The sequence below is a fragment of the Podarcis pityusensis genome, assembly GCF_964106645.2.
Source record: "Podarcis pityusensis genome assembly, chromosome: 2".
Classification (NCBI taxonomy): Eukaryota; Metazoa; Chordata; class Lepidosauria; order Squamata; family Lacertidae; genus Podarcis; species Podarcis pityusensis.
Genome location: NC_138029.1, coordinates 108660265 through 108686233, shown reverse-complemented (window position 1 = coordinate 108686233; position 25969 = coordinate 108660265). Strand labels below are relative to the sequence as shown.

Below are 25969 nucleotides of genomic sequence, written 5' to 3'. Positions count from 1 at the left end.
GATCCATTGCTTGCAGCAGCAGCCGCCTCCGCCTCCCCGCTTGGCCTATTGGCTCGCTGGCGCAGCTGCTGCCACCTCTCCCTGGAAGGAGCCACTCGGTGGGTTGGGGGGCCGTGACGCCTCGAGGCGGGATTGGCCATGCCAAGTGTCCGAAAGAGATCCTTGCAAGTCCCGGCCAAAGCTCCGCCCACGACGTTACTACTGACTAACAACTGTTCATGTGAACACTCGCTGGTGCAAAAGGTTCCATCTTGGCTTTCTTCTGGTGCCTTCCTGTTCCATGCAAGCTGTGGGCTCTTTCCCTCCAGCTGTGGCTTGCTGGGTCTCCTGAGGGAAGTTTGGCACTTCTCAGGTAGTGGGGGCACCTGGAGCTGCCTGGAGTCCAGTGCTGATAATCCTGGGCTGGCTAGGCCAAAGCAGGCATGCCACATACGCCGCGCCAGCGCTTGCAGCCCCGCGCCCCAGTTTGGTCAGAGATGGAGACACGGAACTTCCTCGCCCTCTGGGGCGAGCTGCTGATTCTCAGGTGGATCGAAAACCGGCCCCCCAACAGCGACATCTACGAGGACCTCTCGGCCCAGATGATTGCCAGGGGTCACGAGCGCAACGCCTCTCAGTGTCGGAACCGGGCCCGGGACCTGAAGCGCAGCTACCGGCGAGCCAAGGACGCGCAGGTGTGCGCCGGCGCCGAGCCGGTTTCCTGCCGCTACTTCCGAGAGCTGGACCGGATGTTTGGCGGAGAAATGGATGGCGTGGCGAACCGGAGCCTGCCCAGCATGGATGGGTCTGCCCGGGTGGTGGTGAAAACGGAAGAGGCGGAAGACATGGAGGCGCAGGTCTCCGAAGAGGAGGGCAACCAGATGACGCCGCCAAACACGCTCTCGAGCATGGACGCCGACACGGACACCGAAACGGAACCGAACCTCGGGGTCTCGCGAGAGCTGGTGGCCGGCGACCCGGATGTGATTGAAACCAAAATAGGGGAGGAGTGCCCCAGTGACAAATCTCTGCCTTTATACGGGCAACCGGTGGCTGGCCCCAGCGAAGATGGGCACCATTCTGTGGCTGGTGAGCAAATGTTGTGTTGCCGCGGTGGCCTTTCTGTGGGTGCTCTCGGCTGTTTGGCCGGCGAGGTGTCAACCAGCTGTGGGAACTGACAAGAACAATTCTGGGCTCTTGTGGGGTAGGGTGGCATGACCTGAATTCCCCGTTTAGAGATCCGAATTAGATGTGCCTTGCCAGAGAGGAACTGACGTGAAATTTAGTCTCGGAAGCGGAGCCTGCGTAAGGTTGGATGCTATGCAAACTGTCCCGGTTAGCCGGGAATGCCATATGGTGTGTGTCTAGGTCTGGCCAATTTTGGTCAGAATGTGAGAGGGAGGGGGCCTGGGAAGCTCTGAAAGAGCCTGGGAGGAGGTTGCTTAGATTTTCATCCCTGCAGCCAATCGGCATTCATTCCGGGCAAGGGCAGCTCCACCCTGGCAAATTGATTGGATGATGGGATAAGCTGGCAGGCAGGCAGGAAAAAGGAAGCAAGGGGTATAGGAAGGACAGAAAATGGAGGCGGGAGGGAAAGGGTCTGTGGGGCGGATTTGGCTGGCTGAGAGGGTGGGGAAAGGCTCTCAGAAAGGGAGAAGCTCAGTGGGCTTGATTCCACAGGTGATATGATATCAGCTATGCTACCAATGACATTGATTATTGGCAGCAGATGTATTATGACGTTTGGTTGCATTATAAACCCTTCCAAACAAAATTGCCACTGTGGCTTAGATACGATTTTATTAAGAGCATTTGCAACCCTCCCTTCACCTCAGTGGATCCCAGGACAGGGTATGAGATGCAGATTCCATAAGATCACATTCGAAACAGCTGTAAATCGGAAGCGCAAACCATAGAGCAGGCTCCCTAGCACAGCCCTGAATCACTGAAAATGCCTGGGCAAACAGTGTTTCAGCACCAGGTGTACCACTACAAAGACAGCCTTTTCTCGTGTTGCCACATAATGCACACCCACCAGTGGCACATGGCAGCATACAACTAGGGTTATTCGTTTTATTATTTTTCTATTTTTATATCCCACCTGTCCTGGAACTCAAGGCAAGCGCATATGTGCTTCATACTGCTCTGTGGGACATTGTCAGTCTGGGCTCTGGCATCCAGGAACAAGGGAATGGAATGGGGCCTCCTCCTGCCAATGTTAAAGATCAGCACAAGAGACTTGCTCTTTATTGAATGTTTATCCCATTCTTCCTCCAAGGAGTTCAGTACATGGCTCTCTCCTACACACCATATCATCCTTAGAACAGACATGTGATGGATGCAGCTTAGGATGAGAGGCAGTGACTTGCCCAAGGCCACCCAGCGAGCTTTGTGACTGAGGGGAACTTGAACCTGGGTCTCTTTGGCTCTAGTAAGGCCCTTGATAACACGGGGTGGGGGATGTGTTTTGGCCCAACGGGCCAGTTTTTCTTCCCAACCTGCAGGCCAAACCACCTGCCAGTCATCTTATAACCCCTGCACCCACCCCCGGTGCTAGTGTGCTCTACCTTTGCAAAGCTTCAGGCTTCTGTAAATCCCTGCTCCCCTGATTAACCCAAAGGGAAAGAGGGAATCCGGAGTCTCGGCCACCTGCTATTCTCTGCCCTTTGCAGCTGTGCCAGCCGGGGCTGAGCGATTGGTTAAAAAAAACCTTTGCAGTTGACAGAGCTCATCGGAGATCATAATTTGCTTCCCCTCTCCCTTCAGGTAGAGGCAGGCGAGACAACTCCCTGGGGCGCCCCCTGACGACAGCAGAGAGGATGGCGTCCATGCGGGAGAGGAAGAGGCGGTCCCACGAAGAAATGATGCATGAGATCATGACCGACTACCGGCGGACCTGGGAGACTATGGAGGCGCTTCACGAGAGGGGCGAGATCAGCGCCGGGGAGTTCCGTGAGGCGATGCTGAGGGAGATGCTTCTGGACAGGGAGGCCCGGACACGCGAGGCCCAGCTAGACCGCGAGGCCAGGGCAAGGGAGGCCCAGCTGGATCGAGAGGCGAGGGCCAGGGACAGCCATCTGGAGAGGGAGATTAGGATTAAGGAGCTCAACATGATTGAGGCGGAGCTTCGGCGCACAAGGGATATCCTCCACCCCATGGTTGACGCCGTGGTGTCCGTCGCGGAGGTCCTGCGTTCGACAAGCAGTATACAACGGCAGTCTCACCAGGCACAGCAAAGTGGAGGGAGTAACCTCTTGGAATTGGAGGGTAGCAAATAATTATCCCCCCTTTTGTGAGGGGTGGGCATTAGTATATATAGTTACCGTGCTGGGCAGAAAGGAGGGGGTAGTAAGGAGGGGGAAACTGTTGGAACCCTGGAAGCCAAGACCCACTTTTGGGGCAAGTACTCTCCATTGGGAGAGCCTCAGCAGAGATTTAACATGTCAAAACACGCAGCAAAGAAAAGCCCTTTCAAATGAATTCCAAAATGTCCCTTCTTAATAGTCCTCTCCAAAGTATCTCAATTCCCTAGCACAAAGATCCACCATACATTTAGTAAATTATAAACTGGTTTACTTACAAAATTCTTCAGAGGTCAGATTCATGTGCTGTTCCATACAGCAATTAAAAAAAGTTGCAAAGGCAGTGTTGCTTGGTTACAAAATGGCAAAAAGTTCCTAAGTAATTGCTATTAAAAAAACACTAGTTTCAGACTCCGTTCTTGTCTGAAACAAAAGAGGCTGGTTAAAACCATACACAGCTGAGCTGGAGCACCCAGCTCAGGCCTCCTCACACACGGGTGAGAGAATGGCTCCGTCAGGAAGGTCTAAACACTAAAAACAAGTCGGTTTATTCTAATAATTTATTATTTATACCCCGCCCGTCTGTCTGGGTTTCCCCAGCCACTCTGGGCTGCTCCCAACAGAATATTAAAAACACGGTAAAACATCAAACATAAAAAACTTCCCTAAATAGGGCTGCCTTCAGATGTCTTCTACAAGACAGTGAGTGTATTTCCTTGACATCTGATGGGAGGGTGTTCCACGGGGCAGGCGCCACTACCAAGAAGGCCCTCTGCCTGGTTCCCTGGAACCTCGCTTCTTGCAATGAGGGAACCGCCAGAAGGCGCTCGCAGCTGGACCTCAGTGTCCAGGCTGAGCGATGGGGCTGGAGATGCTCTTTTAAAGATCAGCACCAACACTTTGAATTGCTCTCTGAAATGTACTTTGGGATGTTTCCTCTAGCTTGGTAGCAACAAGCTCAGCCAGATTTTGCCTCCCTTCCACTACTCGCATCTGTCCACAAGTTAGAGAAATCATGTAATTTGGTGTGGGTTTTTTGTTTTTTTAAAAAAATCCTAGAAAAAGTGTTAACTTGATGCTCCAAATCTTCACTTTTCCTACAGCCGAGTTAAAGGCCAGGGGCCTTGTGGTATCTATGGGGATCTCTCTTGGTTCTGTACCAAGAGCAAATCACTGGAATGCAAAATACATTCAGGTATCCCCAAGCTGGACCTCTATGTGTCTGTGTTATTTGTCGCTTGTTCCTTTACCAAGTAATGGGGATGGACCAAGAGGGAAGAACTCTTGCCTTCCAGCCTTGATTGTATGCTTCCCAGAGGCAAAAGACACTGTTGCAGTATTCCTTTTATAGGGGCAGGGTCTATCTCTCCCCCCCCCCCATCCACCCCACATGTGAACTGTGGCTTTCCTCAGACTAATGATGTTTGAATGTGTGGGTTGGTGTGATACTGTACAGCTGTGAGAAATGGGGTGGTCTGAAAGCAGAGTTGTGCCATTGCACCCTGAAGCTGCCAGAGCAGGGGTAGCTTTCCTGTGGCTGCCCAGATGTTGTCGGACTCCCAAATCTCATCAGCCCCAGCAAGCATAATCAGCGGTCAGAGACAATGAGGTGTAGTTCGGCAACATCTGGAGAGCTACAGGTGATGTCCTTAAAAGCGCATTTACAGTAGTACCTTGGTTCCCAAACTTAATCCATTCCGGAAGTCTGTTGCAAAACCAAAGCGTTCCAAAACCAAGGCGCGCTTTCCCATAGAGAGTAATGCAAAACGGATTAATCCGTTCCAGACCTTTAAAAACAACCCCTAGAACAGCAAATTAACATGAATTTTACTATCTAACGAGACCGCTGATCCATAAAATGAAAGCAATAAACAATATACTGCGGTCACACAATCAATCAGTAGCTGAACAGGGTTCCACACAGTCACAAAAACAAAACAAAAAAGAGCCGTGAAAACAAAAACGCAAAATAAATAGCAAAAGCAGACAGACCTCAGCGTAACACTCGAAACAGAAGTGTGGCACTCAAAGCGGAAGCGTGGCACTCAAAACGGAGTATGTTCGGCTTCTGAAAAAAGTTCGCAAACCGGAACACTTACTTCCTGGTTTGCAGTGTTTGGGTTCTAGGTTGTTTGAGTACCAAGGCATTTGAGAACCAAGGTACCACTGTATTCCCTTTGCACTCCTGCCACAATAAAGTCCCAATTATTGCACTGGGAGCGGGGCACATATTATTAACTTGAAATTGAAGCCCATGAAGGATTTGGAAGTAATGGGTGGATGGTGCCCTAAGATTTCTATCCATCCCTTAATGCTATGGAGATGGACTTGGCAGTGCACGGTATTCATGCCTCGAGAAATCTCAAGATGCCACAGGGGGGATGATGAGCTGCACTCCTTACAGGTGAGTTTGGGAGGCAGTCAGCATAGATTTTTGCTCCTCTCTGCGACTAGCTGAAACAGAATCAGTGGTGCATAATAATCAATTATATATTCTTGCAGGGATAGCTCAGCCTTTAGAGCATGAGACTCAAGTTCGGCAAAAGAACCTTGTGGTCCCTTTCCAACTCTAGAATTCTATGATTCTGGGTATGTTTGCTTGATTTATAAAGGCAAAGGAATGCCACTTTTCTTGGCCCAGGATTGTTGATTCTTACTTTTTTTATTTTAGGCAAAGCTGTGTGCATTCGGTCTCCCAAGTGGGGTGGATAAAAGCGTGGGGTGCAGAGGGAGGAAGTGTTTAAAAGCAAGTGGCAGGCAGTCCACTTTCACGGTCTGTTTCAGGGCGTTATTTCCAAGGGTGTAGGAAATGTTTCACATCTGTGGGATCAGTCGCACATGCAGCATTTGGTACAAGAAGTCGGCAGTGCAAGAATTTCAGCTTTAAAATCATCTTTAAAAAACAACAACCCCGGTGTCTGGCTCTAATGGTGGTTGCCTAGTTTATGAGGGCTTGCTAGAATTCTCCTTCATTAAGGGGGCATGGTTTTAATGCTTTGGAGGGTGCCCTGGCCTTGATGATTTCCCCCTGCTCCTCCTCTGTGGTTTTCCAGTTCCACTTAACTCTTCCCCTCCATTTATATATGCCTTCTGATTCACCCCCAATTCATTTCCTACCCATTTTAAATAAATAAATAAATAATCAATCAATCAATCAAATCTACTTAAACTGTATGAACTGGATTCGGATGGTAGAATGTGAATTTCTTACGGTGTGCGCATTTGGATTATATATCCTTTCGCGCATGTGCACGCAGAATACTCACCGCCCACAAATTTGCTCTAGAAAGGCAAACTCCCAATGATTGGCCCTCTGCTGCAACATGTGCCAAGCAGTATTAACTTTACAGCTGTTGAAGAGCTACATGTTTTGAATGGCATTCTTGTACAGTAATTTCAGTGGGCTTAGCCCAGGGGTTGGCAAGGTTTACCGGCCATGGGCCAGATCACTCCCACAGAGATCGTCCGTGGGCCGGATTGGCGCAGTGCGACACCAGAAATCACGTCTGCGCCTGTCCGCAGCACCGGAAATCGCTTCTGCACATGCCCAGACGCCGAAAATCTCACCTGCGCAAAAGTGATTTTCGGCGTCTGGACATGCGCAGATGCGATTTCTGGTATCTGCGTATGCACAGACGCCATTTCCAGTGCCACTCGTCGAGTCGCCACGCTGCACTGGTTTAGCGCAGCGCGCAGGGGACTCACTGAGGAGGTAGCTCGGTTTGGGGGCGGTAAAACAGTCTTTGTGGGCCGCACGTTACTGACCCCTGGCTTAGCCCACAGGTAAAAAGAAACAGAGAATTTGAAAATTACTGTATAGGGTCTTGTTTTTTTTAAAAAATAATCCAGAGAATTACTCCTAAATATGTGTGCATTAAGTTCATAGATGAAATTGACTTCCTTACCCCCATTCCCACAACATACCCATTGTGAATTTAAATCACAATGCATTCAATTGACTATCTGCATGGAGTCTCTGTATTTACAATGCATGCACTTGTCTGAGGATTGAACCCAGGACGTTTCTCACCCAAAGTGAGAACTGTGGCTTTAGTCCAGGAGTGGGGATCTTTTTTTCCATGCCAAGGGCTGCAGGGGACCACATGTGGGTGGCAGGTAGGGCTACAGCCAAATGTGAGTGGGACGCCCCCATCTCTCTCTTTTCTCCATTTTGGCATTGGGCTGGATCACAAGAGCTGAACAGTTCTGGCATAAAATCAGCAGTCACCCCCAAAAAACACGTTCCCTCTGTCCTGCTCAAAAACAGGAATATTTTAAACATTTGTTCTCCAGAGCCAGTGTGCTGTAGTGGTTAAGAGCGGTAGACTCATAATCTGGTGAACCGGGTTCGCGTCTCTGCTCCTCCACATGCAGCTGCTGGGTGACCTTGGGCCAGTCACACTTCTCTGAAGTCTCTCAGCCCCACTCACCTCACAGAGTGTTTGCTGTGGGGGAGGAAGGGAAAGGAGAATGTTAGCCGCTTGGAGACTCCTTTGGGTAGTGATAAAGTGGGATATCAAATCCAAACTCTTCTGCACCTCATGCGCACTGATAAGCTGCCTAAGGTACAGAGGCAGGATTCTGGTCTTTGCACGGCAGTTAAGTTTCTCACTGTGGTTCCCATCCGAGTACATCTGAAAGCTGTAATGGGGTGGAACAAGGCAGAGAAGAGCATTCCTTCTCATTCCAAAGCACAGGGGCAGTTGTCCCTACCTGTAATGCCCCCATCACGCTGCTGCAATGACAAGGTTATGTTCTGCAATGTTGCTGTTGGTCTGCTCCTCCCTAAGCGCTTACGTAAGGTAAAGGTAAAGGGACCCCTGACCATTAGGTCCAGTCGTGGCCGACTCTGGGTTTCGGCGCTCATCTCGCTTTATTGGCCGAGGGAGCCGGCGTACAGCTTCCGGGTCATGTGGCCAGCATGACTAAGCCGCTTCTGGTGAACCAGAGCAGCGCACGGAAACGCCGTTTACCTTCCCGCCGGAGTGGTACCTATTTATCTACTTGCACTTTGACGTGCTTTCGAACTGCTAGGTGGGCAGGAGCAGGGACCGAACAACGGGAGCTCACCCCGTTGCGGGGATTCGAACCGCCAACCTTCTGATCGGCAAGTCCTAGGCTCTGTGGTTTAACCCACAGCGCCACCCGCGTCCCCGTAGTGCGCTTCAAAAAGGCAACAGTTAAGAGTGGCAAGGATCCTGCTTCCTCCCCTGTAGCCAACCATGCGCACTTAGTCCCAATGGTTGTCTGTGTCTGCTGTGTTTCAGATTTTATTTACAAATCTGAGCTCCGACAGGAGAGGGTTTTTATTTCCCCGCATCGTCTCTTGCAGGCTTACGTAGTTTGCTTACCAATTACTGCAAATTTAGCCAATCTGGTGCCTTCTAGTTGTTTTGGACTGTAACCCCTGCGCCCCAAGCTTGGGGTAAGGACAAACAAGGCCAACTGAACTGACCATCTCTGTTGTCTTGACTCCTGAGCGGAGTTGGGCAGGAATCTCTCTCACATTAAAGAGAGGGAGAGAATCTGAAAATCTCTGCTTCAGGATCCTGCTTTAGCTGAACTTTCTACACCCCAAGTTTCTAGTTGGGTTCACAACTGGATCTCTACAAAGTTCAAGGTGTTGTTATAACATACAGAAGGGGAGGGAGAGCTGCTGGGGAACTGTATTATAATAATAATAATAATAATAATAATAATAATAATAATAATAATAATTTATTTATGCCCTGCCCACGTGGCTGGGTTTCCCCAGCCACTCTGGGTGGCTCCCAACAGAGTATTAAAAACAAGGTAAAACATCAGACATTAAAAACTTCCCTAAACAGGGCTGCCTTCAGATGTCTTCTAAAAGTCAGATAGTTGTTTATTTCCTTGCCATCTGATGGGAGGGCGTTCCACAGGGCAGGCGCCACGACTGAGAAGGCCCTCTGCCTGTATAGCTTTGCCTGGTTCAAGGGACACTTCAGTATCACAGAATCTTTGTGACCTTCCAAGAAATGTGTGCCATTTCCAAGTCAACAGCAGGCAGTCTTAACTGCACCTCTTTTTATTTGCAGCTGGGATTGGGTGGAGGCAGGGCAGGGTTCTTCATATCTGTTACAAGAATCGCAGTCTCCTTTCCAACCCTGTGTACATTCCCAAAGCTTAATTTGTAACATACCAAAACAATGCAAAACAAAACAAGGAGTTTGATATACAGTGGTGCCTCGGGTTAAGTACATAATTCATTCCGGAGGTCCGTACTTAACCTGAAACTGTTCTTAACCTGAAGCACCACTTTAGCTAATGGGGCCTCCTGCTGCTGCCGCGCCACTGGAGCATGATTTCTGTTCTTATCCTGAAGCAAAATTCTTAACCTGAAGCACTATTTCTGGGTTAGCGGAGTCTGTAACCTGAAGCGTATGTAACCCGAGGTACCACTGTAGAGGCAAATTCTCTACAAAAATTCTCAGTAACAAACGTGCAGAAAGAACAAGGTGTGCAAATTAAGTGCACTTCGGAAAAAGACTGTCCATTTTTTGGTTGCGGAATTCATTCTGATTGCAGAATGTTGACATTGCAGAATTCCTTTGCTGCTTTGCTTGTATGCAGGAAAGTCTCTGCACGCCGCATTCTTGGGAATCCCATCACCAAAGCTGGAGAGCTCCTCTCGACTTCAGGAAATCTAGCACTTCAGGGCAACTCCTCGTTTGTGTCCTGCCTCGTGCCTCAGGCGGCAGGATTTGTAGCTGAAGCTCTTCCCGCATTTGCTACACAGATAGGGTCTCTCTCCCGTGTGGATCCTCTGGTGTCTCACGAGGTCTCCGCTCCGGAAAAAACCTTTCTCGCAGTTCATGCAGTCGTACGGCCATGGTGCTCCGCAGCGCCTGAGAAAGACCGGGTTTCCTCTGAAGCCCTCTACGGCTTCGAGCGCTGCCTCTTTGAGGTGCTTCCTCTGGTGCCGAGCCAGGTGGGAGCTGACGTTGAATCTTTTCCTGCACGCGGGGCACTCGTACGGCTTCTCTCCCGTGTGAATCCGGTGGTGGCGAATCAGAGCCGACTTGAAGTTGAAGCTTTTCCCGCACTCGGGGCAGCCGTAGGGCTTCTCCCCCGTGTGGCTCCTCCGGTGGTGAATGAAGTGCGAGATCTGAGTGAACCTTTTCCCGCAGTCCGAACACGTGTAGGGTTTCTCCCCCGTGTGGATCCTCTGATGCTGAGTGAGGTGGCTGCTCTCCATGAAGCTCTTCCCACACTCTAGACATTGGTAGGGCTTCTCACCCGTGTGGAATTTCTGGTGCCTTTTGAAGGCGTTTTGATTGGAGAGTCCTTTCCCGCAATCGGGGCACTTCCAAAGGCCCTGGCTCTCGTCTGCCTTGGGTCTCAGATGCTTCCGGCTGTTCTGCCCGCAGACGGCGTGTGCGTTCCTACTTCCACCTTGGTCCTGATGGACTCTGGGTCCTTTCCAAGTCTTAAAACCTTGGCAGCACTCTGTGAATCTCTCCACATTTATTCGCCTCACCGATCTACGAGGCAAGCAGCTCTTCAAAGTCTCTCCCGGCTCAGGATTCTGCAGTGTCGTCACCCTGGAAACTTCCTGATGAGAATTCTGCTTCATGTTGTTACTCAGCCTGAGGACTGCAGGGAAAAATTAAAAGCTTTAGAGAAGATACTGCTCTAACCCAGGGCTGGGGAACCTGTAGCCCTCCAGAAAAAAAGCCACTAGCTTTTTTAAAAGGTAAATTCACAGAGGGTGGCCTGCCAATGACCCATTAGTCATGACAGCTAAAGCAGCGGTTCTCAAAACTTTTTTGAGAACCACTGCTTTTGGAAATGAACATTTGCTCGCACAACACTGATTTTTTTTTTTATTGATAAGAGATGCAGTGGCAAACAAAAAGAAAAAGCTCCTAGCAGTGCTTTATTTATAGCATAGAACACAACTCAACAATATGATCATGGGGTGTCCAGAAAGTATAAAACAATGCAGCTACATAAAAACACAAATCATTGCCAAAATATGATTATAAACGAGCCTATAAGGTACAGTGGTACCTCAGGTTAAGTACTTAATTCATTCCAGAGGTCTGTTCTTAACCTGAAACTGTTCTTAACCTGAAGCACCACTTAAGCTAATGAGGCCTCCTGCTGCCACCATGTGATTTCTGTAGCACAATTTCTGTTCTCATCCTGAAGCAAAGTTCTTAACCTGAGGTACTATTTCTGGGTTAGCGGAGTCTAACCTGAAGCGTATGTAACCCGAGGTACCACTGTACAGATGTACCTTAAGTATGTATACAAACTCAATGAGAAGTGTGAGCTTGCAGTATCGCTTGATGCTCTTGGCTCTCATTTTGAAAAGAGATCCATATTCTACAAACAACAACAAAATATTTTGGGACTAGACTAGACTGAAATGTGTAAATGTTTCTTTGACTGTCCTTGACTCTTCCCACCACATTTGCCATCCTCTCCTGCCTTTCAGAACCACTGGCCTAAAGGATGGATTGGAATTACCCTACTGCATAAAACTACTTAGTTTCTGTGATTACGTATGTGGCCCGTCCTCCCATGTTACCCTCACAACAACTACCCTGCGAGGTAGGTGGGGGTGAGAGAACTCAATTGCCTCAAATCTGCCCAGTAGATTTCATCAGTGAATGGGGAGGGGGGATCTGAGCCTGGGTCCCCCCAAGTCCTGGTCCATGTCCTAAGATGTTGCCAGTCAGAGCAAGAGAGGTGGAATGTCTGTTCTCCATTACCGGCGAGGCCAGCATCACATACACAAGAGTGAGGCCTGATCACAACACTGGTTAAGAACCAGTTAACGGGGAACCCTTGAAGGGCTGAGGAAGGCAAAAACCACCACCCCTTATATCAACTCACCCAACCAAGGTCTCTTCCATTTGAGGGGCTCCAGGGATTCCTCCATCCACGGCTCCTCTTTGCGCTCTATTTTGCAGATGAGCTCCGGTTTGATGGACAGGTGCCCTGTTGAGGGAGCAGAGGACAGCAACTTTACTCATTACACGTTTATTACATTTATGCACCAGCTGAGGGTGGCGTGCCAGGGTCCCCTCCCCATTCCATCCTCACAGTGGCCCTGCAGTGGGGGCATTGGCTGACCTAAGGTCACCCAGGGGCCTTCGTGACTGAGTGGGGAATCTCAGACCAACACTCTAGCCACTGTACCACACTAGGATACCGCACCTCCCTTACAAATACGTCGTCCAAGCGCGATGGCAGAAAATTGTTCCTGTCCCTTATAACACCCAGCAGGTCACTGTGTTCTGCAGAAGAGTGTCTCTTCCAAGCCGCTACAGAAACACGTGCCACAAAAACCTCAGAGCAGGGCCTTTGCCGTGGCTGCCCCTGGTCTATGGAACAGATGAGATGTTGACAAGGCACCTCCTAGCTGCACTTTCCTGAAACATCTGAAGACTCCCACCCTCTGCTTTTCCAGCTCTAGTGACACAAAGTCTCTACTTTAAGGAGTGGGTTGTGTAATTTTGAAAACAATTTCTAGCTGGTTTCTACGACTTATTTGTAAGCTGCCTTGAGATGCACGTGGAAAGAGATTCATAAAATAAATAAACAAGAAGTAGTAATACCCGTTACACGTTTGTAAGAACTCAGACTAAGCCAAGCATGCAGGCTAGGCTGATTCAGTGGGGTGGCAACTATTCTGGGGGGCGTGCTGCTGGAGGGAAGAGGGGAAGCACTGCTGCTCACTCACACATCCAGCCAGGAAGCCGATAGCCAGAGATGCATGTTTCCGTTTCCCTTTCGTGGCTGGGTTAAGGGAGCAGCAACAGCAAACCACAAACACACCAGCTGCATTTTCCTGGGATTCAAGAAGGGCTCGCAAGGTGCATGAATTGGGTTGCCCCCAGATTGGAGTGCTTACGGCTCTTGGCTATGATGGCTATGTTCCTCCTCCACACTTGGAAGCAGCAGTGCTTTTGAATATGGGTTGCAGGGAATTGAGAACCAGTGTGGTGCACGAGTGGTTAGAGTGCTGGACTAGGACCTGGGAGACTGAGGTTTGGGTTCCCACTTGGCCAGGGGGCTCACTGCGTGACCTAGAGGCAGCGGCTGCCTCTCAGCCTAGCCTGCTTCGCAGTGGTGGTGTGGGGATTAAAGGGGGTGGGGGGTGGAGAACCACAGGGCCACCTTGAGCTCCTTGGAGAAAAAGAAGGGAAATAAATGCAAATAAATAAAACTGCAAATGGGGAGAGTTGCTGCTGTTGCACTGCTTTGCTTGCAGGCGTCCCATCGGGGCATCTGGTGACAACAGGATGGTGGCCTCTTTGGCCTTAACTGGCGGCACAAGCTTTTCTGATGCTCTTATGTGGGCACCAAGTTGAGGAAATGCTGGTTCAAACAAAACATTTCAGACTGGTGCCTGTACTACAATTTGCAGATTGCAAATACGTTTGCCTCCAAGGTCAGTTCAACAAAGAGGTGCTCTCCCCTCTGCAAACCTTGGCACCAGCATTATTTCTCTGCTGCTTCCAGACTCTCTGGAACACCACAGGACACACACACACACCAAAGCAAGGGAGATCCTTACCCAGAGATGTGACCGCTTCATAGTTGTCCACCATCACAGCCCGGTAGAGGTCCTTCTGCCATTTGGCTAGCTCCGCCCACTCGGTCAGGGAGAAATATACAGCCACATCCTCAAACATCACCTGCGGCAAAGAGAAAGCAACTCTCAAATGGAGTTCCGGATGGCTCCACCGGCTCTCTGCCAGAGGCTGTGACGGGGACAGTCCCTAAGGGCCTCATCCCTTCCAACTCTACAATTCTATGACTGTTGCACCAAGAACCTGCTTGAGAGTTTCCCATAAGGCCACTGTGAGAACCAGATGCTGGGCAAGATGGGCCCTTGGCTTGAACGCAACCAGAATGTTAGAACACAACCCCCTGTTGAATTTAAATTCAACACTGTAAATAAGTTATGGTGGATGTCATAATGGAATACTGAATGGTATAGTTTCTGTAAAACATGCAGGGATTTATGATATGTAAAATGAACCATGGAAAGTGAAGAAGGGAAATCATTGATATCTTAAGGATGTAAATATGAGTACAGTGGTACCTCGGGTTAAGTACTTAATTCGTTCCGGAGGTCCGTACTTAATGTGAAACTGTTCTTATCCTGAAGCACCACTTTAGCTAATGGGGCCTCCTGGTGCCGCACCGCCAGAGCACAATTTCTGTTCTCATCCTGAAGCAAATTTCTTAACCCGAGGTACTATTTCTGGGTTAGCAGAGTCTGTAACCTGAAGCGTATGTAATCCAAGGTAGCACTGTACAGTACTTTAAATTGTAAAACAGAAAATTTAACATATGTATACAAAAAAGAGAGAGAACACAGCCCCCCTTCCAACAATGCTCCAAAAGATCTAATCCATGCCCGTCCGCCCGCCCACTCTTGTGCCATTAACAGCTGCTTGGCAGGCAGGCATTCAGCAGGTGCAGCGGCTTTCCTGCATGGAAATAGAGCAGAAGGCCACCAAGTTTCCATAAGCGTTGTGCAGCTGTGGAAAGCCGCAGAAGCCGTTTTTTAAGGGAAAGTGGGTCAACGCCCACTTCGAAAAAATAAGCTGGAGGAACGAGTGGGAAAGAGAGGGAAGAAAGGCGGAAGAAGAGGTGGTGGGAAAGCTTCGCTTGTTGGTTTTCTGCCTGCCGCCTGTTTGCATGGTTCATATATCCGCATCCGCACATGCTCTGCTGAACAACCACGTGGGAGACGGACTTTCCTGAACTCTTTGGGGGAGTTCGCTCACTTTCAAGCCGGCTGCAGTTGCTCCCACTCCTCCGGGAGTTAAGGACGCCATCTCCATCCTTCTGGGTCCAGCCGGAGCCGCTTGCTCCTCTGAGCATGCGCAGGAGGAACAAGAACCAAGGTAGCGTCATCCCAGGCTGGGGAGGCACCCGGGGAAACTCCGCATCATGCCACCGCGCTTGACCCCGGAAGCTCAGTGCTGGCGAAGACGACGAAAGGAGAAAGCGGGGCAGCCACTTCCGCCGCTCCTTTTCCCCGGCTCCTGAGCTCCCTCTGGTGGCGCCACCAGGAAAGCTCCGAGACATTTTCCTTTCTAAGTAACAAGAAGGCTCAGGAATTCTAGGTGCCGAAATGCCAAAGGGAGCAGATAAGACTATTTATACATGCGACCACGGCTGGGCAGATAATATCTGTCAACTTTCAGGTGGAAAATAAGGGATCAGCAGCCTCGAAAATAAGGGATCACCTGTCCCGGGGACAGTCTACGGGATATCTAACAATCCGGGATAGCGGCGGGAAGCAGTGGGAAACGGCGCTGGAATAAGGGAATTTCCCGCAAAAAAGGGAAGGTTGACAGCTATGGCGCAGATGTTATTGGCCCAGAGATGGAATGAAGTCCCTACCAGAGAAGAATGGAAGATCAAGTCGATGAATTATGCCGAAATGGCCAAAAGAATCAGAGATCAGGAAGACCAAAATTTTAATAAGGAATGGGGAGAATTTATAACTTATCTTAAAAACCATTGTTAACAGTTGAAGTCTTTAGTAGGATTGGAATATCACTCCCAGTTTAATGGTGAATTTTTGACACAATGGAGAGCTAAAAGATTTTGGATTATCATAAAAGGTGCAGGAGGTAATGATGAACAATAGGACCCACAAAGGGGAGGAGGGAAGTCAGAGAGATTCATTGGAATCTTGTTTTTATGTTGCAAGTTGGACATGTGACTGTAAAATTTTAATTGGAAAAACCAAATAAATTTCAAACAAACAAACAAGAAGGCTCTGGCAGATAGGGTTACCATATTTTGAAGAGCTAAAAAGAGGACACATTTACTGGCATCCACTTTTAGCAATGGGATCACTATGAGACTCTTTTTAAATACCCCTGCTATATGTAGGCTGTAGAAACTGCAATATATCGCTAGTGGAAACGCTCTTAACTTTCAATGACAAAATAACAACGCTGTGTATGTAGATCAGACAGGCCTTTGTCCTGTATCAACAAGGCTCTTTTTATGATCTGCTCTGCTGGAAAAGTCTAAACATATGAGGCAACGGGAAGCAATCTCCAAAATTCTGCTTGTGCTGTTGGATCTTTGATGGTTCCTTCACACATCCATGTGATGCTGCCTTCATGAAGTTTTGCCTGGAGGCAGAAGTGGTGGGGGGCAGGGGGAGTAAAAAAAATCTGAGGATGCAACTAATATCTATTGTGAAAACAGAATACAAAATAAGGCGATTGGTCATTGCACACACTCCATTTATTACAAGCAGGCGGGGTGATTACAGGCAGTGTCTATACTTCAGATACAGAAATGTAATCGTTCATAGCCCTATTCAGAAGTTGGACAAACGCGAGAAAGAGAGAGGGGAACCATCAGCCAGCCCTGGCCTCCCTTAGTAAGTTGGTAAGTTGCTGGCATCTGGAGGGACAGTGCAAACATGCAGGGAGGCAGCCTTCACAAACATACACACAGGCTTCCATGCAATCAGGAATCCTGCATATCTAGGATTCCTGATAGTGTAGCCCCCTTTGTTCATGCAGGCAAAGGCTGCCTGCTTGCACTTCTTTGCCCGGGTGGGGCTCATCAGCACAGCCCTGCTCCCACCTCCCAAGTTTGCCCAAAGTGCAAGGGAAACTTCCGAATAGAGTTTATATATTATAACGAACAGACTTGAGAGACTACAGTACTGTAATATGCACTAGTAAATGTATATACAGCAACATGCTGTATATAGATGTTGGGTTTCCCCCCAGTTAAGTTGTAACAGTCTCTTATAACAAAATATTGATAAATACTGTTTTATTTATTAAAATAGTTAGTTCCCCCAGCTTTCGGTTCTTCACATGGGCATCGGGGCAGTTCACAGCATCAGTTAACACAAACTACAATCTGCAAATTAAAAACAAAACAAAACACCTATACAAAAACAAAAGCCTGGTATTAAAAGGCACAGTGGAACAAAACGTTTTCCTTTTGTAAAAATGTCAAGAGACTAAGAAGGAGGGGGACCAACAGGGCCTTTTTGGCGAGGAGTTCCACAAACTAGGTGCCAGAACCGAAAAGTCCTTGCCTCATGGGCCAGCCAGTCAGAGTTGGGACAAGAAGCAGAGCATCTGAGGGCAACTGCAGTGGGTGGGTGGGCTCAGGTGGCAGATGGCCATTCAGATTTTCTGGTCCCAAACGATTTTTAATGGCATTTGTAGAATAACCAACACTTTTGAGTTTTGCTCACAAACAAACCGGTAACTGAAAAATGTACAGCCATACTTCATCTTGCGTCCGCTTCAGGTTGCATTTTTTTGCGTTGCGGACTGTAGTTATATGCTCTAAAGCAGTGGTTCTCAACCTGTGGGTCCCCAGATGTTGTTGGACTACAACTCCCATCATCCCTGAGCTCTGGCCTTGCTAGCTAGGGGTGATGGGAGTTGTAGTTCAACAACATCTGGGGAGCCACAGGTTGAGAAAGGCTGCTCTAAAGAAACAGGGCCCCAAGTCACAAGCTTGGCTGCTGCGGCCAGCCCCATGAGGCAGCCCCATGCTGAGTACATTGCAGTAATCCAATCTGGAGGATCCAACATCACATCTGGCTATATTTTTTTCACTTACGAAGCCCTCTTCCCAAAGTTGCCTCCACTTGCAGGCTGAACAGGTAAAGAGACAGAGGGAATGTGCCTTGTGCACTGCACCCTTTGCTGGCTCATCAGCCCTGCATTCAGTGCAACATCTGAAAAGGTGATCTACTCACACACAGCTGTACACAGCTAGGATCCCTTTTTCAGGCATGGCAAACAGAGCCAGCAAGGAAGATTCACTCTCCTCCCTACACTGATGCAACTTTCTGAAACAGGCTAGAGATTCCACACCAGCTAAGAAGCATACCCTGACAGGCCAATATAAAATGTTTAACAGGTAGTTTTAAATACTTTCCTATAGCAGTTGATCAATAAATCATTTAGCTTTAAGTCTAAGGGTTTTTTCACCTCAGAAAAGTGGGGGGAGGGAGAGATTAATGTTGGATTTTTAATACTGGGTTTCAGCAGTAACTATCTTCCTGCTGAATGCCTAGATTATTCTCTCTCTCCCTTCAGCCCTCCTTCTCAGTGCAGTGCTGTTGATCTGTAGCAAAAAGAAAGGCAGCTGTCATTGAATGTGCAGTTTATACACACCTGTATAAATTCACCTTCAAAATTCTAATACAACCATGTCACTGCCACGCGGCACACACTTTGAGGAATACTGGCGGTGCGTCATTACCTGCAAGCTACCGCTTAGAGGCCAGTGTTCTAGATCAGGGGGTCTCCAGCTGTTTTGGGACTACAACTCCCATCATCCCCAGCTAGCAGGACCAGGGGTCAGGGACGATGGGAACTGTAGTCCAAAAACTGCTAGACACACAAATTTGGGGAACCCTGTTCTAGACCCTTTCTAGAGGTGAAATTATAGTCCTGTCAAGAGCTGGAAACGCTATCTGGTCCAACCCCCTGCAATGCAGGAACCATAGCTAAATAGCAGGCATACCGTACTTTTCCGTGTATAAGACAAGAGTTTTTACTCAAAAAGAATGTTAAAAAATGGAGTTTGTCTTATACACAGATAGTGCAGAGGAGGGACGAACAATGTGTTTCAACTGCGAGCAGCAGCTTGTCACCGGTGATTGGGTGGGTGATTCGTGTCTGCGGCAAGGGCTGCTTCGGATTGGCTGTTGCTGTGTCAGTTGGGTGGGTGATTGGTGGCTGCGGCAAGGGGTGTTTCAGATTGGCTTCTGCTGTGCCAATTGGGCGGGCGATTGCTGGCTGCTGGTGGCGGGCGGGCAGACGCTTGTTAGCTTTGGCGACGCGTGCGATTCTCAGCATTTTTGAGTCGGGCGAGTGATTTTCTGCATCCCCCCCCCCCCCAAAAAAGCTCAACAACTCTGGGCCATCTCCCCCCATTTTCTTAAAATGTAGTCCCCCAAAATAGGGGGCGTGTTGTGTTATGCACGGAAACATATGGTATCTGCCGCCAGCTAGTCAGAGCTTTTGCCCGGCGTGGACTCTCTGGTGTGAAATAAGGTGCGATTTCTGATTGAAACTCTTCCCGCAGTCGGAGCACTCATAAGGCTTCTCTCCCGTGTGCAGCCGCTGATGTATGACAAGGCCCGAGTTGAAGCTGAAGCTCTTCCCGCAATCCCGGCACGAGTAGGGCTTGTGCCCCGTGTGGACGCCTCGGTGCGAAACGAGGTGGGAGCGCTGGTTGAAGCTCTTCCCGCAGTCCGAGCATTTGTATGGCTTCTCCCCGGTGTGGATGCGCTGGTGGATGACCAGGCCCGAGTTGTAGCTGAAGCTCTTCCCGCAGTCCAGGCACTTGAAGGATTTCTCCCCGACGTGGGTCCTCTGGTGCGACAGCAGGTGGGATTTCTGGCTGAAGCTCTTCTCGCACCCGGGGCACTGGTACGGCTTCTCCCCCGTGTGGATGCGCTGGTGGATCACCAGGCCCGAGTTGTAGCTGAAGCTCTTCCCACAGGCAAAGCACTTGAAGGGCTTCTCTCCGGTGTGGGTGCCGCGGTGGGAGGTCAGGTGCGAGCGCTGATTGAAGCTCTTCTCGCAGTCGGGGCATTTGTAAGGTTTCTCCCCCGTGTGGATCCGCTGGTGGACCATGAGGCCCGAGTGGTTGCGGAAGGTTTTCTCGCAGACGATGCACAGGTACGGCTTCTCTCCCAGGCGGACGATTGAAGCCTTGCCAAGGCCCGAGGCCTGGCGGAAGTTCTCTCCCGGCTTGCCGCGCCTCCTCCCGCCTCCTCCAATGTGGATCAGCTGCTGGATCACTATTTGGTCAAGATTTCCAAAGCCCTGTTCCTTGCGTGGCAGAGCAGCTCCTTCTCGGCTTTTCTCGGAGGCAGCTCTCTCTCGCTTCTCTGGCAAGTCTCGGCCCCTGTTCTCTCTCTCCCGCTTGCAGCTGTGGGAGACCGTCTCTTCCGAGCCGCCCGCCAGCACTGCCGTCGTTCCGGGCTCTTCCTTCACGCATCTCTGTTCCTTCAGCTCAGCCGCCATCCCATCGCCTGTTGATAATAATAATAATAATAATAATAATAATAATAATAATTTATTTATACCCCGCCCATCTGGCTGGGCTTCCCCAGCCACTCTGGGCGGCTTCCAAAAGAATATTAAAATACTATAATACATCAAACATTAAAAGCTTCCCGAAACAGGAAGACAAACAGAGCTCAAAACCAGAAGCATTCTAGGTTTTTCAATCTCCTCTTCGGGGACTTTTAGAAAGTAGTCAAGGCAGATCAAACACTACTGAAGCCCAGATCTCCACCTGCTTCCCCACATTTTTAAACCAGTAAACTTTGTTTACAGGGTTATGCTGCTTTCAACTTTTTTAAAAAGTTGCCTCACACCGTTCTGATATTGAGTGAGAGGGAAGCATTTTCTAAATTTTGTGCTGTGAACTGCCCTGACATCTATTGGTATAGGGCAGTATAACAACAACAACAAATAAACAGTCATACCTCATGTTACGTTTGCTTCATGTTGCCTTTTTTCAGGTTGCGTCCCGCAGCGACCCAGAAGTACCGGAAAGTGTTACTTCTGGGTTTCGCCGCTGGCACATGTGTAGAAGTGCTAAATCGCGCTTTGCGCATGCGCACAAGCACCAAATTGTGCCGCACACCTGCGCAGATATGGCGCTTCAGGGTGCGGGCTTTTCATGTTGCGAACGGGCCTCTGGAATGGATCCCGTTCACAACCAGAGGTCCACTGTAATAATAATAATAATAATAATAATAATAATAATAATAATAAAATACACCAGTGTGGGTGAAAGGTGTGGAGAATAGACAATTGCCGCAGATCGTGGAGAGAGCAGAAGTACTGTATAACACATGCAAGTATTTACCACAAGGCTACCAGCCTTGCCTGGCTGCACTGATAATGTACAGTGGTACCTCGGGTTACAAACACTTCAGGTTATACTCCGCTAACCCAGAAATAGTACCTCGGGTTAAGAACTTTGCTTCAGGATGAGAACAGAAATCATGCGCTGGCAGCAGGAGGCCCCATTAGCTAAAGTGGTGCTTCAGTTTAAGAACAGTTTCAGGTTAAGAACGGACCTCCAGAACGAATTAAGTTATTAACCCGAGGTAGCACTGTACATTGCACACAATAAACAACTTTTTGGGGTATCTAGATGCCAACCCAATCAGAGGTTTCGAGTGACATTGCTAACCAAATGCATCCCAAAGTATCATCAAAAATTACACGAGTCCAATGCTTAACTCCACCTATTAAAAACGTCAGGTAAGAAAAATACATTTGGGAAAGTTGAGTGCACGGTAATGGTAGTAACCAATGACAGTTCTTCCATTTTTACCCCTTAGATATTTTTATGCTGTTTTGTTTATTTAACCAGATTTGTATACCACTTAAAACAGCAAACGGCACCTCTAAGAGGTTATCAAACCTAGCAACGTGTGTGCGTTTACTTCTAGGTAAAGTGGATCTTAGGGAGCTCAACTACTCATGTTATGTGGCAGGATTTTCTGACTATTTAAAGACTTAAAAGCAGCAGCAGAGTGGGTGAGAGTACACCATCCTAGGAGAAAGAGCTGAAAGCATTCCTCACAAACATACACATTATTTCCCCACTCATCCCAAAAGAGCAGTTTTGTTGCATCAGATAAAAGGCTCTTGTCTCCCAGAGTGGTTAAAAAAGATGCCTCAGTAAGACAAGGAAGGCTTGGAGCCAAGAGCCCCCCTCTTCCTGCCACTTCCAAAAAAAAGGGGGGTCTTCAGTGGCACAGCACCTCTGAACCTGAGCAACAGCCACCTCTGCATCATCCTCAACACTCCTGGTCAGGGATGGGGAACCTGTGGCCCTCCAGATGTTGATGAACTACAACTCCCATCATCCCTGACTACTGACTGTGTTGGCTGGTGCTGATGGGAGTTAGAGTCCAACAACACCTGGATAGCTTCAGGTGGTTCCCCGTCCCTTCCCTAGGCACTGTGCAGAGATATTTTTTTTAGCCAGAACTCACCTCTGGCACCTCTCAGGTGGGCGCCATTGCCATTCTAAGAGGACAAGGGAGAAGGGTGAGCTCCAGAACCTCTTTTTCTAGAAAAATAGCACTGTTTTGGTATCTGGAGGCAGTTTCACGTTTTATGGAGCACTGTAGATGGATCTGTGTGGGATCAGTATTTATCACGCTGAAGACGCTTAGAAAACGAAGAAGGCATGTGCATCCTTCAAACATCTAGTGAAGGAGATATGTGATGCAACTGCAATTGGCAGACAATTCCTTGCAGGCCTCCACAGGGTGACTGGGGAGATCTTGATCCATGCCTGCTGCTATGGACCTGAATAAATTTTAAAAAATGTAACCCATGGGTGGGCAAACTAAGGCCCGGGGCCCGGGTCCGGCCCAATCGCCTTCTCAATCCAGCCCACAGACGGTCCGGGAATCAGCGTGTTTTTACATGAGTAGAATGTGTCCTTCTATTTAAAATGCATCTCTGGGTTATTTGTGGGACATAGGAATTTGTTCATTTCCCCCCCAAAAATATAGTCTGGCCCCCCACAAGGTCTGAGGGACAGTGGATCGGCCCCCTGCTGAAAAAGTTTGCTGACCCCTGACGTAGCCGTTTCACGAGCAGTCAGACCCCCACTACCATACAATTTAATCAGAGTTGTTGTGTTGGGGATGCGGGGGGGGGGGGTTATTGGGTCGTTCTGATTTTTAGTATGTATTTCGTGTTTTTATGTTGTTTTTATGTTGTGAACCACCCCGAGACCTGCGGTATACAAATTTAATAAATAATAATAAAATATACATACACCCACACACATACAGTGGTACCTCTGGATGCGAACAGGATCCGTTCCAGAGCCTCGTTCGCATCCTGAAGCGAACGCAACACACGTCTGCACGTGCTGCAATTCGCCGCTTCCATGCATGCGCGTGACATCATTTTGAGTGTCTGCACATGTGTGAGCGGCGAAACCCAGAAGTAACGCACTCCGTTACTTCCGGGTCACCGCGGAGCGCAACCCGAAAACACTCAACCTGAAGCGTATTCAACCCAAGGTATGACTGTATACACACACACACACGTATGAAAATAATGAATGAATGGTTGTGTGTGTCTTCTTTTCATGACCCCTGACCATTAGGTCCAGTCGTGACCAACTCTGGGGTTGCGGTGCTCATCTCGCTTTATTGGCCGAGGGAGCCGGCGTACAGCTTCCGGGTCATGTGGCCAGCATGACTAAGCCGCTTCTGGCGAACCAGAGCAGCGCACGGAAACGCTGTTTACCTTCCTACCGGAGCGGTACCTATTTATCTACTTGCACTTTGACGTGCTTTCGAACTGCTAGGTTGGCAGGAGCAGGGACCGAGCAACGGGAGCTCATCCCGTTGCAGGGATTCGAACCGCCGACTTTCTGACTTTCTGATCCTAGCAAAATCCAGTAGAACCTCCTACCAAAATCCAGTAGAATTTTAATTCAGCATATGTCAAATTAAATATACATTCCCCGGGGGGAGGGCCTTGAGGGGGGTTTGCCAATTCACACAGTTAACAACAAGCAGTTATGGACTTCTTGGTATTGGAAAACGTTGATTTTAACAGGGCGCAGCGCCGGGCAGATGCCCACCCTGGAAGTGGGTGGGTGGTCCGCTTCAAAGCGTTACCTGCAAAGAGAGCAGTCACTTCCTTGCCCTCCACCCCACGGACCACCTGAGCAGTTTCCAGCTGGCAGCGTTCGCCAAGCCCGGCGCGTTCTCTGAGGGCAGTCTTCACTCCGGTCCGGCGAGGAAGCGGGCTCGGCCTGGCGGCTCTGCGCTCCCTGCAGCCGCAGCGATGGCGGCCGCTCTGTTGATGATACTCCAGGAAGTTCGTCCGTCCTCCCAAACCAGCTGATCGGAGCTGGGGTGGAAAAAGAGCAGCGACTTCCCCGGGATCGACGAGCAAGAGCCCTCTGCTGGCACGGCGCCAGACCGGAAAGCACCCGATTTTGGCACCCGGTCCAGAGACTTTTTAAAGGGGATGGCCAGCTTTCCCTTTCTTTTTCATTATTCTTTTTTTGAATATAATTTAACCAGCTCAGTATTTAAACAGGGAGGGAAGGACCAAACACGCACGTTTCGTATTACATTTCTGAATGCCGAAAGCTCCTCGCAAGCAGAAAGCCAGTGCTTCGGGGCAAAGCGTTCCTGCCAGTCATTTGCTTGCAGTGCGGGTTTACTATTATCGCAGGGAGGTTGAAAAGAATAATGCTGTAGGGACTATTCAAAAGCATAATTTTCTTATATGCACACTGAAATCAGTGCCGGATTTACGTATAAGCTAAACAAGGTATAGCTTAGGGCCCCCACTCTCTTGGTGTCCCCCCCCCAAAGTTCACTATTAATATACTTCTTAATTGTATTTCAGTTCAACAATTACTTTGATAAAATACATATATTATGTGCAAATGACTTTAGATACCTATTAGGTCCATAAATTTCCATATAGCATATATTCAACACACAAAAAACAGTGACAATCTGTTGCTGACAAAGGACAGCTGGACATATAAAGGGCCCCATTACCTTCAGTAGCTTAGGGCCTCATCAAACCTAAATCCGGCCCTGACTGAAAGTATGCAGAAGAGGCAGTGCTTCCTTGCATCCTGACCACTGCACTTAACTCCCGTCTAGATTTGCAGAACTCATAAGACTTTTTGCCCATACATATGTTTGCTAGAATTTGCATTCTTCCTCTGCAGCGTTCCAAGATGAGATGCTTCATGTTGGAGTGCAGGGTTGGACCAATATAGTGTGTTGCCTGAGGCAACGGGCAAGAGTGGAACCAAGCCACGCCCAGTCAGTGGACCCGCCAATGCCCAGTGGCTTGTGCTCCCCATGGACTCTCCCACTGCTGTATTTGGCCTTGAAGGCAAAAAGGCCACCAGCCCTGCCATACGTGTTTAGCAACACAGAAAGGATTAAAAAGCCAGGATATGACAAGGGAGTTGCAAAGATAAGAGTGTCCTACATGGAGCAACTCTCTGCCTTAATGGTGGTAGTAGTAGTAGTAATTTGTCATTGTCATTATTGTTATTGTTATTTTACCCCACCCATCTGACTGGGTTGCCACTCTGGAAGGCTTCCAACATATATAAAAGCCTAATAAAACACACACTAAAAACTACCCTAAACAGGGCTGCCTTCAGATGTCTTCTAAAGGTTACATAGTTGCTCATTTCCTTGACATCTGATGGGAGGGCGTTCTACAGGGCGGGCGCCACTACCAAGGTGGCCCTCTGCCTGATCCCCTATAGCTTCACTTCTCGCATTGAGTGAACCACCAGAAGGCCCTCAGAGCTGGACCTCAGTGTCTGGGTAGAATGATGGGGGTGGAGATGCTCCTTCAGGTACACTGGGCCCAGGCCGTTTAGGGCTTTAAAGGTCAGCGCCAACACTTTGAATTATGCTCGGAAACATATTGGGAACCAATGTATGTCTCCGGCATTTCAGGAAGCAGGCCTGTGGAAGTGTTTTTCCTGAGAGCTCTCTGAGCGACTCTCCAAAGTTTTGGGAAGAGGTCTTACAATGGGAGACTTACAAAAGACATTCCAGAGTTGCATCCTATTTCCCTTAGCTTGCAGTTCCTATTTGTTAAGCAGAAGGGCACCAGGACAACAGCACAGAGGAGGAGGAG

The 25969-nt window shown here is 48.9% G+C and overlaps 3 protein-coding genes and 1 long non-coding RNA gene across 6 annotated transcripts in view; 2 read left to right on the top strand and 2 right to left on the bottom strand.

The window, feature by feature from the left end:
- Positions 1 to 55: 55 nt before the first annotated feature.
- On the top strand, positions 56 to 4498 carry LOC308469926 (uncharacterized protein). The gene is made up of 2 exons (XM_080993041.1): positions 56 to 1068; positions 2746 to 4498. The coding sequence occupies exons 1-2, from the start codon at positions 423 to 425 to the stop codon at positions 3255 to 3257; spliced, it is 1158 nt and encodes a 385-aa protein (XP_080849167.1). The 5' UTR covers positions 56 to 422; the 3' UTR covers positions 3258 to 4498.
- Positions 4499 to 8979: 4481 nt separating this feature from the next.
- LOC308469899 (zinc finger protein 783-like) lies at positions 8980 to 15259 on the bottom strand. Of its 2 annotated transcripts, XM_080992984.1 has the most exons (4): positions 15056 to 15259; positions 13834 to 13954; positions 12147 to 12251; positions 8980 to 10898 (listed from the first exon to the last, which is right to left on the bottom strand). In XM_080992984.1, exons 1-4 carry the CDS (start codon positions 15110 to 15112, stop codon positions 9949 to 9951), a joined length of 1233 nt encoding a protein of 410 aa, XP_080849110.1. In that variant the 5' UTR covers positions 15113 to 15259; the 3' UTR covers positions 8980 to 9948. The 2 variants fall into 2 exon arrangements, with proteins under 2 accessions (XP_080849110.1, XP_080849111.1); XM_080992985.1 differs by lacking the exon at positions 12147 to 12251.
- Positions 15260 to 16516: 1257 nt separating this feature from the next.
- LOC308469974 (uncharacterized protein) lies at positions 16517 to 24216 on the bottom strand. Of its 2 annotated transcripts, none has more exons than XM_080993138.1 (2): positions 23959 to 24216; positions 16517 to 20319 (listed from the first exon to the last, which is right to left on the bottom strand). In XM_080993138.1, exon 2 carries the CDS (start codon positions 20309 to 20311, stop codon positions 19292 to 19294), a length of 1020 nt encoding a protein of 339 aa, XP_080849264.1. In that variant the 5' UTR covers positions 20312 to 20319; positions 23959 to 24216; the 3' UTR covers positions 16517 to 19291. The 2 variants fall into 2 exon arrangements, with proteins under 2 accessions (XP_080849264.1, XP_080849263.1); XM_080993137.1 differs by having other exon boundaries at positions 24005 to 24215.
- LOC308470237 overlaps positions 17656 to 25969 on the top strand; it is a 67651-nt gene continuing 59337 nt past the window's right edge. The window contains exon 1 of the long non-coding RNA XR_013982290.1: positions 17656 to 17738. This is a non-coding gene — a long non-coding RNA (uncharacterized lncRNA). The remainder of the gene's footprint in view (positions 17739 to 25969) is intronic.

What these genes read in the sequence shown, in the direction of transcription:
- LOC308469926 (XM_080993041.1), top strand. Translation starts at nt 423, where the DNA reads ATGCCACATACGCCGCGCCAGCGCTTGCAGCCCCGCGCCCCAGTTTGG. An exon ending in TGGGCACCATTCTGTGGCTG is followed by an intron (nt 1,069 to 2,745) that starts GTGAGCAAATGT and finishes CTCTCCCTTCAG; the next exon opens with GTAGAGGCAGGCGAGACAAC.
- LOC308469899 (XM_080992984.1), bottom strand. Translation starts at nt 15,112, where the DNA reads ATGGAGATGGCGTCCTTAACTCCCGGAGGAGTGGGAGCAACTGCAGCC. An exon ending in TGAAGCGGTCACATCTCTGG is followed by an intron (nt 12,252 to 13,833) that starts GTAAGGATCTCC and finishes CTCCCTCAACAG; the next exon opens with GGCACCTGTCCATCAAACCG. An exon ending in ATGGAAGAGACCTTGGTTGG is followed by an intron (nt 10,899 to 12,146) that starts GTGAGTTGATAT and finishes TTTTCCCTGCAG; the next exon opens with TCCTCAGGCTGAGTAACAAC.
- LOC308469974 (XM_080993138.1), bottom strand. Translation starts at nt 20,311, where the DNA reads ATGGCGGCTGAGCTGAAGGAACAGAGATGCGTGAAGGAAGAGCCCGGA.